Source organism: Chenopodium album, chromosome 5 (genome assembly GCF_948465745.1).
Source record: "Chenopodium album chromosome 5, dcCheAlbu1.1, whole genome shotgun sequence".
Taxonomy (NCBI): Eukaryota; Viridiplantae; Streptophyta; class Magnoliopsida; order Caryophyllales; family Amaranthaceae; genus Chenopodium; species Chenopodium album.
In genome coordinates this window covers 76,561,389-76,574,863 of record NC_137838.1, presented here as the reverse complement: position 1 = coordinate 76,574,863, position 13,475 = coordinate 76,561,389, and the positions used below count along the sequence as shown (strand labels likewise).

The window sequence follows — 13,475 nt, the reverse complement described above, 5'->3', positions numbered from 1 at the left end:
TGGGTCCCATTTAACGCATGAATGAGGATGGTTGTTGCTTTGGCACATCAAAGTTTTCGGCATATATGTATCTATCTTTTGTGGGTCCAATTTTCATCAACTCCAAGTGCAAATTTGTTGAGAATATTTTCCCTACGAGTTAAAATTATAAACTTGTATATGCCAAATTAAATAAATCCCCATATCATCGGGTCAATAATAATAAATATGCACGATTTATGTGAATATAAGTTTATAGTATATGATACTCCATAGTAGACAATGCTACGTATAACACATTTCGCTCCTAATTTTCTACTTTAAATAGCTATGTGAAAAATAGTTAGTAGTGTTAACAAAATAACAAATGCGAATTCAACCATAAATAGTGAATCAACTAATATATGTCTTAGTCTGTCAAAAAAAAAACAAAAAACAAAAAAAAAACACTGATATATGTCTTAGGCTCCGTTTACTTTACCTTATTTTTGCTGAATTAAATTATTTTTGTTGAATTGAAATTAATTTTGCTAAACTTAAATCAATTTACTGAACTGAAATTAATTTTACTAAACTCAAATTATTTTTTACTGATTCTCTTTTGTATTTCTTCTTTAGAGTTACTGAATTTTGTGAAATTATTTTTACTGAACTGAAATTATTTTTACTGAATATTATTATTCTTAAAATTGAAGAACTATTAATGTAATTTTTCATTCAAGCAAACTAATTTGAGAATTAATTTACGAGTACTATTATTGGTTAACCAATTTTGATGTTCAATTATATTGTTTCAATATACATGCAACTAATTAAAACTTAAATTATATGCGCCTTTCGTGTTTTAACAAGTATTATAATTTTTTTTAGTTGTGCAAAAGCTACATTTTGATATTATATTTTTCTCTATTCGTGGTCCCCATCTAAACCAACTACTGTTTTTTTTTATTTTTAATTTCCTTCTCCTCACATCCATTACATTTCAATAAATTATTAACCTCACTATTTTTCTTATATAATTTTAAATACTCCAACTACCGTACTTACTTTTTATTTTATTTAAATCAATTAAATTACCTAATTTTATGTGTCAATCAAAGTGTAATACAAAATACTTATTAAAGCACGAAGGGAGTATACAAATATCAAATTACACATAAGAATCTGGGACACAACTAGCAACTAAGGGCCTGTTCTCTTACGTTGAAATTCAGTTCAGTTCAGTTCAGTTCAGCTCCTAATTTCCTTCTCTTATAAAATATTCATTTCAGCTCAGTTCAGTTCAGTTCAGTTCAGTTCAGCTCATTTCAGTTCAGTTGAGTTGAGTTCAGTCAATGAAAACAGGCCCTAAAATAGTAAATAATGCTAAATTGAAAGAACTTTTCAGACATAACTAGCTATAATGCGCATCACACGAGTTAACCACACTATTAAGATCAAATTACACATAAGAATCCGGGACATAACAAGTTTGTCAATTATACATTGACAACAATTGTCAAAACTCCAACCAATAGATGTCTCTCCAAAATTAGAAAAAAAAGTTAAAAAATATGCATTATTAAGATATTGTAATCATGAAAGCTCACATATCTTTTGTCTTTTACCCTAACTACACATGACCAATGGGGATGATTTGACATCATCATTCAAAGATTATTGCTCCTAATCAAGCAAAGTATGATGTCCCAAGATTTTACAAAGTTAAGCTAGTGAACTCTATCATCAATGTAGGAAAGCGTTTTCTTTCCCCTATCTATCAAAGTTTACGTTTTTTTTTTTTTTTTTTTTTTTTTTTTTTTTTTTTTTTGCTCAAAAGTGATATAGCCACCACTCTCTCATATATATTACATCCCTACAGCAAAGGCGAAAAAATAAATAAATTCCAAATCTATTAACAAGGTTTAACAGTTGACAACCCGAGAATTTAGTAATTACATTACTGCTATGAATTTGTTGAACGAGATTGAGGGCCTGTTCTGATTTACTGAACTGAATATAGCTGAATTGAATTGTTTATGAGAGAAGGAAATTAGGAGCTCATTGGAGCTAAATTGAACTGAAATTAAGATGAAAAAACAGGCCTTGAGAAGATCGATTGTGAAAGATAGGGATTTTAAGTTATTGGTTATCTTGCTAATGTATTGTTTTTCTTTTAAAGTTTTTTTTAAAAAAGTCAAGACTTAAAAAATTATGTTCTTTTATGCCATTAGTTTAAATAAGGTCTATAGGGATTAAGCAGTGAGATTTCTTTATTTTTTGATTTGAGTTTTTAAATATATTTAACTTGAAAATATTCTGTACTGATAATGTCCAATCAACCTAATTTAGTAAGCAAGACACCGCTTATAATTATATACTTCCTCCGTTCTTTTTTACTTGACCCGCTTTGACTTTTACACTATTCACCACTCCTCCTTTGACCATGTTTTGTGAATAATATTTAAAGAAAAACATATTCATGTAAGATATTTTTAAGTTCGTCTCAACAAATACTATCATAATATATAACTTTTATAATTTTTACTTATCGAGAATTAAAGTTATTAATCGTTAAAGTTTTACATTGGTAAGCGTGATAAAATAAACAGGCAAGTAAAAAAGAACAGAGGAAATAATACTCTTTGGCACACAATTTTTTTTTTTTTTTTTTTTTTTTTTTTTTTTTTTTTTTTTTTTTTTAAAGTTGCTTTATAAATAGTTTATGAAAAAGAGATTACATTAAATTGACTTAGATGAAATGATCCAAATAATAAGTCAATTTGTTGATATCTTAAAAAATACTTGTTCAAAGCTTATGTTACAAATGGGATTTTTTTCACACCCTGTGGCTCTCTAAACACCAAAGAAAAAAAAAATGGTATTTTTTTAAAACAATTTGAACAATTGGCCATATAATATATTAATATACGAGTATCGTATATAGGCGTATGAAGTATTGTATATTAACAACAATTATTTGAAATAATTGAATTGAATGTACGGAGTACTATCTTCGGTTCTCATTACTTACAACAAAGGAATATTTTATATCTCACAAATAATATCCCTTTGTTGCGAGGAATAAGAACCGGAGGTAATATTTTAAAATACATTGCTAGATCAGTACAAGGAAAGTGGGAACAATCTTTCCTCCTTAACACAATAAATGACCCAATAACATTTAGGTAAATAGTCATGTCATTAAATATTCTTAATTGTCATTAAAACCTTAAAAATGGCTAATCATACAAAATCCAAGGAGTAGCTAATAATTTAATGAGAGAGACAAGTGGGAGCCAGAAAGGCAAAGAATGATCTGATCCTCAACAAGATGATAATGAATGATGATTAAAGCATAGCCAAAGGAAGTACTTGAAAGTTCAAACTCCTATAATGCATGTTTTCCATGTACTATTAATTACTTAATTAATAATGTTAGTTGTTTCACCCCCACCAAACGTCCAAACCCTAGGTGAAAGAATCAATTGCAAAAGATTAAAAGAGGAAGGGCCAAGGGGGGGTTCACCAATTGCAATTGATTTGATTAGGAAACGATTGAAGTTGAGATGTGTGTATAGGTCCATGGATCGAACTTCACCACGTACAGGTTAGGGTAGGGATTCTTAAACAATTAACTCGCTAAATCAAAGTTAACCGAGATACTTAGACAGATCACATTTTACAATTCAAAACAATCAATTGATTTTCAATTTATGGATTGAGAATAAAAATTCATTTTTTAAAGGATTTTAATTAATAAATTATAATCTCTTCTTATTTAAATTATTTCCCTCGACGTTGAGTCCAATAAAAATTAAAAAAATAAAAAAAAAATTACTGCCCTCCATGGCTCCAACGCGTAAAACATGAAAAAACAGGGAAAGTTATAAAATTCAGATCACATGAGTGAAGTGAAAATTTTTCGTTAAAAGTTACTCTATTTCATAGTATAAAATTCAGATCACATAAGTTATAAAATAGGATAATTATTCCAAAACAGTCTAGTATACATGACAATTATTCCAAAAAACAATTATTTGAGACAAAATGTAGTACTTTTTAAAATCATTACTTCATTTCATAGTATTACAGAATCAAAAGTTTAACTTTCTAAAAGAGTAATAATTATGAGGTTAATAAAAGAGTTAAAAAAAAAAAGTTACTAGCCATATATACTCCGTATTATACATAGAATTTCAAGTTAATTTTTTTTAAAAAAGAATTATGACAGTTTTTACTTTGTATCCGTACATAAATTTCACCTTTCATAGAATCATAGTTGATTCTTTCAACATCACAAATAAAAAGAATAATTATGAGGCTAATAAAAAAGATATCAAACAAAAAAGAAAAAAAATTCCAAAAATCGAATATTGACAATAAAGAACCTACAAATATAAATAGACCATCCCTCCCACAGCTGTAGGACAGTGACAACAATCTTTGCGCAACCAAAATAATACAAACACATTTTTCATATATTACCAACACCAATCACCCACATACTTCTAAATCTTATACCAAAATTGAGGCAGCAAAATGTGCCTAAATAAACCAATATATATTTATTAATTTAATTGTATAATAACCCCACCTAATTTGCTTGTCCAAAATCTGGGGATTCCTTATCTTAAGAATGTGTCACAGATTTAGTATCAGACATTCTAGTATTGCTTTGATTGGGTGTCTGCCCGGAACAGGTCATGGGCTTCTATCATGGTAATGGATAATCTTCGATAAGGTCTCTATCGAGTAATGGATAATCTATGTTCCTTTGTGAGTGTGTATGTACTTCAGAGGTTAATTTTGCGCGCATGCATGCATGCATACGTGCATAACAAAAGAAGATGGTACAGAAGTTCCCTGAGAGTCTGATCCAAGTTATGTGTATGGAGAAATGAATCTGCGGCGACTGTGACATATTTGCATTAGTTACCTGGTTGAAGAGATGTTTCGCCGTGAAAGGGCAGCTGGGAGCCAAAGAGCAAGCTGCTGAATCCACTTCAATGGGTTCCTGCTTTTCCATATAAAAATACAAATTAGCTTTATAAATTACTAGATGGTCTAGATCTGATGTTGATTGGACGGACTTTCACAAAAGGAGGGAATATGCCATCAGAAGCAAATCATTAACTAAGAAAGATAGTAAAGGAAAACCCAGCAAGAAAACCACTATACAATTAAAAAAAAAGGGTAGACAATAATCGAACTGCTAACCATATTGGTTAAAAGAGATCCGTCAATGAATTCATAGATAATTCAACATGAAAACATATTATAAGAGCAAAAAAGTGAGTACTTAACAGGCAATAGGCTAATCCTCATTAGTGTGATTAAACGATATCAGTGACAATGACGCAATAGTTTTTCAAAAAGAGCTGCTACCTACTTTACTTTCATTAGTCAGAAGTTAAAGCCATCTATATAAATATTTTACACCATAATTGGATGAGAAGAGACCCATATAGGCTACTTTAGTCACATAAAGAAGCAATAGCCAAGACAAAGTTCTAACTTAAAATAATCGTCCTAATTGTACTCGTTATGTTCTTCACATCAGATACAGCAATTTAATAAGATTGCATGATAATTATATTCCTTATCACCATGTCCTTATCATTGAGAGATAACAGCATTCTAAATTCAACACCCAGCATGATAGATCTCCACCAAGTAACAAGTCAACCAGATCCTGTGAGGCAGCAGGCCTAATATGCAATTTAAAATTCTCATATTTCGCAATCAGTGATGACAGATTTCCATATGGTAATGACTTGCAAAAATAGTTTTAAAAACATTTTGAACTAATTGTCGGCACACTGAATGTATAATTGCTATATATAATGTATAAGTGAACTTGAGCTTAGAATTGAAAACACTTATGGAGTACAAATTAGTAACAAGGGTACAGCCAGTTCCATATCAAAAATTCTCATGCAACAACCAGTCTGACGGCGAAATGGAAAATGTTATTTCTTATTTATGCATGAGAATATTGAGCCTAGTTCAAATGAAAGTAATCAAGCCCGCTCTAATTGTAAATCTCCAGTAAAATGTAAGCCAAACAAACAAACAAAAAAAAAAAAAAGACCAATTTTAGCAAACTTCACATGAAAAGACACATTTTCTACCTTCAGTATGACATTTTCTCTTACTACAGAAACCAAAAGAAAAAAAAGCTACTAAATTTTATATCCTCAAATAAGGGGCACAGTTACTGCCATCTTCTGCAACATCCTACTTAACTAACAATTGCTATTGAATGATCAAAGCAATAATCAGGTCCAAAAGCAAAAGGCATTCTTATGGAGGATCACAACTTCACAAGCAATTGGAAGGGATTCGTAAGCAGGTTGGCTAACAATTTAGCCAAAAAAAATAGGGAAAAAGGAGAAAAGTTCTACCAGGATGATGATTCGACTTGTCCATTCAGCTGATGTTGATATGTTAAGTCATCTGATTGAGACTTTGAATATACGCTCCGCTGGAACTTGTCAGACAATTCTTGATAAGGTTGAACCTCTGATGGGTGTACACGGAGAATTGCATTCTTTAAATGTTCCATCTTTATCTCTGAAGAATTTAAGTTCTCCTGATGGCATTGAAACTTGCATATAAAAACTTACAGCTGAAAATATAAAGAATAATAATTCAACTACCCAAGAACTAAGACAACATACTTCAATTGCTGACATTGCGGCTTCCCTGCAAATCAATGATATATCAGCACCAGTACAGCCTTCAGTGAAACGAGCCAACTCTCTAATGTCAACATCAGAACTGCAAGGCATTTTACGCAAATGAACATGGAATACATCAACACGATCTGCTTCACAAGGGGGTCCAACATATAACAGTCGATCAAACCGCCCTGTTTAATAACCAGGTCCAACATCAAGACAATATTCTGAAGTTAGGAACACGAAGGAAAAGGAATAAAAGCCAACATAAACAAACATGTATTCATGATTATATATTACAGAGAAGCCAGAGGTTCACCTGGTCTAAGAAGGGCAGGATCAATCTTGTCAGGACGATTTGTTGCAGCAATAACAGTAACATTAACTCTTCCATGCAGACCTAGAAAAAAAAGGGTCTTCTCAGGGTTCCAGCCATCATATATAACGTAAATAAGAAATAACATTTGTGACCATACATTAAACTCAAGCCTGCTTTACTATAATAGACTAAATTTCCTTCGTTGCACCACTTAATAAAAGGGGAACTTAATCTAAGATTGTACAGCAAGTTCCGGTTTAAGTTTATTGTAGATCACGAGTATAAAAGAAATTTTCCAGTTCCATTAAGTATACTAAATCCAAACCCAAGGGAGGGGAAAGAAGAAGGGATAGGGCAAGCAACAAAGCAGCATAAAGACAATGACAGGTTAGTATCTCAAACAGCTTTACAGCAATGTAACACTTCCAATCATTTAAACAAAGATACTGCTACTAACCACACAAAAAGGCTTACCATCCAATTCAACCAAAAGCTGACTCATGACCCTATCTGCAACTGAAACACCATCACTTTCCTTTCCACGGATGACAGCAAGACTGTCTATTTCATCAAAAAATATTATTGATGGGGCGTTAGCTCTTGCTTTAGCAAATAGAGTTCTTACAGCCTTCTCAGATTCACCAACCCACTTGCTGAACAGCTCTGGACCCTTAACAGCCAGAAAATTCAGTCCGGCCTCAGAAGCTACAGCACGGGCCATCAGAGTTTTGCTGCACCCTGGGGGACCAAACATCAACACTCCTGTTGGTGGGCGGGTCCCAATTCGCTCAAAAGCATCTTGGTGCTTTTGAGGCCACTCAACAGCTTCCATCAACTGTGCCTTCACTTCCTCCTGTCCACCAACATCTTCCCATTTAACCTTAGGAATCTCAAGAATTATCTGCAGAACAAGCAGATTAGAGAGAAAGGATTAAATCATACTTCATCATCATTCTAGTTGTTGACTCGAAAGACTGAAGCAACATCCCAATTCACATGCCAAAGGCTGGCAAAATACACACGGCCTAATGAATTGTGTGTGTAAGGGGTGGAAGAGAAGGAGGGTGGGGGGGGGGGGGGGGGGGAGGAATAGAACCGCATAAGATTCTCATAGATTTATACCTACTGTAATACAGCAATATGTCACATTTCAGAGTGGTGGAAAGTCTCAAAACTCAGGTTGGATAAAGAGAGCATCAAAGTAGTTGTAAGTCAATACTGTTCAGCAATTAGTCATTTCCATATATCTGTGATTCAAGTGCATCTAATCATTAAGACAATTTCCTATTGCTAGATGTGCAACAAGTATAGAACATTAAGACGGGCAGTATGGCAATACAAGATCAAAACAGAAGTAAACTCAAGAAATTGCTCATAAGCTTCAAAATACAGACATTATACTCCATAATTAGTAACAGAATGAGCGCTATTTCAGATACTAAGGGATTTGATAGTCATTTCTTAAAAAAGATACAAAACTCTCTCAAATTACAGTCTTTATAATCATCAAGTTTGGTCTCAAATAATCAGCAAACAAATCCTTCACAATTTTATTTACTACATAAGCATTCTGAGATTCTGTTGAAATAAGGCATTGGCATACTAGTAAAATCTATTTTTCTACGAGCTTAAGTGATGGGAAAAGATATCCAGCATACCTCACGCATAGCACTTGGACGTATTTTCATTCTGGCCCTCTCAAAATCTTCAAAGGTTATCTTCAACATATATTCTGTGGAGGAAGAACACCCATAACTATCTAAAATCACTTCCTCCCTGTTATGTGTAACCACTGTTTCCTCGGATTTAGGAAATGGCACAGAAGTAATAGATTCAGTCAATTGCAAATCTTTTGAACATGAAGAAGCCTCAAGATCATCTACATATATTTCCCTGGCATCTCTTGCATAACAATCTCCCGACATCACACCAGAACCATCATGAGTAGAGCTTTTAGAATATAAATCATCTATAGAGTTATTTGACTGAATACAACGCCTTAAGCAGACCATAGCTGCCTCATTAGAAAGGGAAGCCAGATCTGCTCCGACAAAACCGTGTGTTGCCACAGCAAGCTGCTGGATTTGAGTAAATGAAAGAGAATGTTCCATTCTATCAAGAAGAGTATTCAATATATCAAGTCGTTGATCAGGAGATGGTACACCTGTGTAAATATATACATTAGTAAATTATCTACTCCTAGGATGATGCCTATGCTGTTCTTGCATCATATAATATAATGCGAAGTATATCATAATCTTGTACATGCACAGAACATCATATGAAAAGCACTGGCAACATAGCTCACATCATATCATATGGAGTTTGTGATGTGGCAGCACAAGGATATATGATACCCTATTGGAAGATAATTTACCTATTTCAATTTCTCTATCTAGTCTTCCAGGCCGTCTAAGTGCAGGCTCAATACACTCGAGCCTATTGGTGGCAGCAACTACAAGAAGACCATTTGTTATGCTTATCCCATCCATCAAATTCAGCAAAGTTGCAACCAACCTTTGCGATAGCTCTTCACCACCTTCTTTTCTGGCTGGCGCAATAGCATCCAGCTCATCAATAAAAACCTATACAACGAGTTTCCTAATCAGCAATATCCAAAACATATCAGGCAAATGACAAGCATTAACATCATCTAAACCTTTGAAGTCTACATATCACAATATCTAGGAACCAAAAAGTTGGGAAGCAGATCTAACCACAGAGGGGGCAGCTTCACTAGCTGACTTGAAGACATCATGGAGTCCCTGTTCACTTTCCCCGTGATATTGGCTGACAATTTCAGGTCCATTCACTTTAAAGAAGTTAACCCCAGCATCATGAGCACATAGTTGAGCCAAGGACGTCTTCCCAGTGCCAGTTGGCCCATGAAGCAGCACTCCTTTTGTTGTTCGTAACCCCAGACTAAAATAGTTAAATACTAATCAAGATACAATATCAACAATTGAAAAGGGAATCATAATGAAGCTCCTGTAGGATAGACAATATGAGTACATAAGGAAGCATCTACTAACAATATCATACATCTTATTTGTCATGATAAGAACAAAGTCACCGTGATGGTAATCGATCCAGTAAGCTAAAAGTACAACAGACACTAGTACAGCTACTTTTTCAGGTGTTCAACAGTCTGAAATCTAGAGTTAAAGCCATTCAGACTCAATATCATTTGCCAGGTTCAATAAATTGTCATTTTTTTTCTTCATATATTCCACAATTTCTTTAGGTTTTTGCAAAAAATGATAGCATATTTCGCATACATTAGCTATAGTGACACTAGTGATACTATTGGGGATCAAGTGCACTCACGATGCACTTTGCTACATGATAGTGAATGGTGCTGAAAGCTAATAAGAACAAATGCCATCATCAGAAGCTGTAAGTGTCTCCATATGAGCTTAGTGATAGAAAATTACAAGTAAACTGAAAAAAAAAAAATAGACTTGCAATTAATAACAAACCTTGACAAGGAATTCTTCACTGATGAAGAGATGATTTCTCGCAAAAGCGTGTATTCCTTCCATAGTCCGCCCAACATTGTACTTCCAACTCCCATTTTTACACTGACTTCCTTAGATTCCATTTTACCAGGACTTGAGGTTATTTTCTCTGGAGTCTCTGATGATACTGTTGACTGTGAACCAATTTTTATTTTTGTTGCACGATCTATGATGAATGCCTCTATATCACAATGAAGTAGAGGAGTTTGGATAGGATTTCTGGAAGTACTATCAGATGACAAACTTTTTAAACCAACCACTTCGAAAAGGCAAAGTCTAGAGAGCACTGGGACTGTCACGAGATTTCCACAGAGTAAAGCACGAGAACATAACCATGAAACAGCTGTACGCTGCAGAAGTTTGTTTGCATCTTTATCTTCTAGGATTTCTTGCATCTCAATTGCGTCAAAATAAGATACCTTTATGCCATTTAAATGAGAGATTAAATCTTCAGATATCAGTGAACTCTTGCTAGGACTTGGAGAGCACGGCCTTGAGCGCTCAAGTGAGGGTGTCCGAGGGGAAGAAGGGTTGCCATTTTCATACTGTTTCGTGGTTTTGCCTATAGAATTTTTAGACGGGGAAGATGCATCCATACTCTTTGCTGAAGCATTTTTGAATGGCAGCAGTCTTAATGATAGTTCTCTGCAGTAATATACTGAAGAATGCTCCACAGAAGAGCTGTGAAGCTTTCCATTGCTTTGTATATGCGAAGTCAATGATCCACCCTGAATAGGTTGCACAAACAAAACTCTCCCAACAGAAGGACAACCCAATGTATAATTTAGATTAGAAGAGATTTTAACTCCATTCTTTGAAAGCTGCAAGAGACAACACATGAGACACAGTCAATAGGATGTATACCCATCACTGGCTATATGGTTTTCAAATTCAAAGTACATGTTGAATTGGGTTCTCAACATAGATCTAATACATGATGGCTAGTCTTATGTCATGTTCCTTGATTTACAAATAAAGGCCTTGCAATGGTTTTTTCCAGAGAAAAAAAGGTGAGCGAACCAGCTAAAAACTTTCAGCAATATATTAATTAGCTTGTGCTATAGAACAACAATTCCCAAAATTTGGGTTTCTCCGTATACAATTGATAAACTCTGATAACAGGTGATTTATTTTTTAAACTCCAATCCTTTTTCCAGTTATATTCCATAAAACTCAATAAACCAAAATTCAAAAGGAGTAAATTTTTCACTTAGACCTTACTAGAAGGAAATGCTGTTGCAAGGGCAAAATAGTTTCCTGCTTTGTTATCCAACTTCCCATCCCAATCAAGTCCAAATTGTTCACTGCATTCTGCAGACAATGAACTCAAAGGAAAACTACTGTTTGAATATCCATCTATCGAAGCGAGTGATACCTGCAACATTACGCGAAATGCGCAAGTTATATACACAAAAATACACAATAGTATACTAATATTACAATTATCAACAAAGTAATTAGTAATTACCCTCCAAAACACACAACTAGTGCATAAGAGCAACCCACATTATTAAAATGACAATTACAATTAGCAACAAACAGCATATACCCACAATAAGCTTTCAAATGCATTTAACAAAAATGCCTAATGTCATACATAAATCACTAAATAATGAAACAAATACAAAAACATGATATTATTATACTAAATAAGTCTCAATTTCCTTCAAATTTGTTCATCAAACTTGCAATTTTAAGTAAACGAAGTGTTTATAATCAGAAACCACGAAAGCTAGTGCAATTAACATATAATCCAATCAAAATAAAACAAACCCACAAAATTACAGGACTATAAAAACACAAATTATTGCTTATAATGCAATTTCACAAGAACAATCTATCATAAAATAGTAAAAATCTCAGCAATAAATACAATCATACTAATAATTAGAACAAGCAACTAAAATAACAAAAAATTAGAAAAAATAGAAGAATTACCGAAACAAGGGAGGCAGGGGAGATGGAAGAAGCAAGCATAGAAGATTCAGAAAGCCAAATTTTGCAACCCTTTTGGTTGGGGGAGGAATCGAACTCAGATAATTGGGCAATAAGAGAAGATTGAGTGATGAAAGAAGGGAACTTTCTGGAAGCTTCTTGGAGGGTATTTTGGAGGTCAATTTCAGAGAAAAAGGAAGAAGAAGAATGAGAAGAAGGTGAAGAAGGTGGGTTTTCTTGAAGTGATGATTGAAGCTTTGATAATGGAGTTTTTGATGATTTTTTCTTTGATTTTGAAGACATTTTGTCAGTCTGAAAGTCTGTAAATTGTGTATTCAAGGGTTGGTTTTGCTACTGGAGTGTAGAAGGAGAAGGAGAAGGAGAAAGGGCAGGCACATGAGGGAAGGGTTTTTGGACTTAAACCCTCAAGGAGGGTTGAATGAGGGTGGAACGAAGAGGGAGAATAATGGGAGTCGTTAAATGTCTTAGATTCGGGTTGAGTCGGTTTTGTCAAATCTAGTCCTCGCTTAACAAGCGTGAGTTTATGGGTGGATCTTGACCCATACTCACATACAAAACTATATGCTTTTTAAAATAATGTGGTGTAAGACTATAGCGTATAAATTGACTCTACAAATCGACAAAAAAGACATTTAGATTTTTTTTATTTTTTAATTTTTTGTTAGCCAGATAGATATATAAATAAATGAATGTTAATATTTTTAGGAGCGAGAGTATTGAAATAATGTGTTAAAGTGGAGAAAGTCTTGTATGAGTCTAAACAATAATAATAAGAAATTTAAGTTAATGAAAAGTTGACGTGATAAAATCTGGATTATGGGGTTGGATCTGAGAATAAACTTATCCTAAGTTGAATACAATAAGACCTAAAATCTTTAATAAGACTTTAAGGCTAATAATACCTCTGTTGAGGACTACATTCTCTTTCAAATCCTTATTTTATAGGAGCATATAAAGATTGTTGGGGAAAAAAAATCTTAAGACATAGAGTAAATTAATTAGGTTTAAGGAAATCAATTGACTAAAATCATGTTCATATAC

At 33.5% G+C, this 13,475-nt stretch overlaps 1 protein-coding gene across 1 annotated transcript; it reads right to left on the bottom strand.

The window, feature by feature from the left end:
* Positions 1-3,660: 3,660 nt before the first annotated feature.
* LOC145631134 (calmodulin-interacting protein 111-like) lies at positions 3,661-12,806 on the bottom strand. The gene is made up of 11 exons (XM_081683230.1): positions 12,417-12,806; positions 11,695-11,853; positions 10,440-11,299; positions 9,678-9,882; positions 9,338-9,545; positions 8,619-9,124; positions 7,435-7,861; positions 6,961-7,041; positions 6,642-6,832; positions 6,366-6,553; positions 3,661-4,975 (listed from the first exon to the last, which is right to left on the bottom strand). Exons 1-11 carry the CDS (start codon positions 12,714-12,716, stop codon positions 4,894-4,896), a joined length of 3,207 nt encoding a protein of 1,068 aa, XP_081539356.1. The 5' UTR covers positions 12,717-12,806; the 3' UTR covers positions 3,661-4,893.
* Between the last annotated feature and the right edge of the window lie 669 nt (positions 12,807-13,475).

Coding starts and splice junctions, on each gene's coding strand:
- LOC145631134 (XM_081683230.1), bottom strand. CDS start 12,716: ATGTCTTCAAAATCAAAGAAAAAATCATCAAAAACTCCATTATCAAAG. Junction 7,862..8,618: donor GTCCAAGTGCTATGCGTGAG/GTATGCTGGATA, acceptor CTTGTTCTGCAG/ATAATTCTTGAGATTCCTAA. Junction 7,042..7,434: donor GCTTTTGGTTGAATTGGATG/GTAAGCCTTTTT, acceptor TTTTTTTTCTAG/GTCTGCATGGAAGAGTTAAT.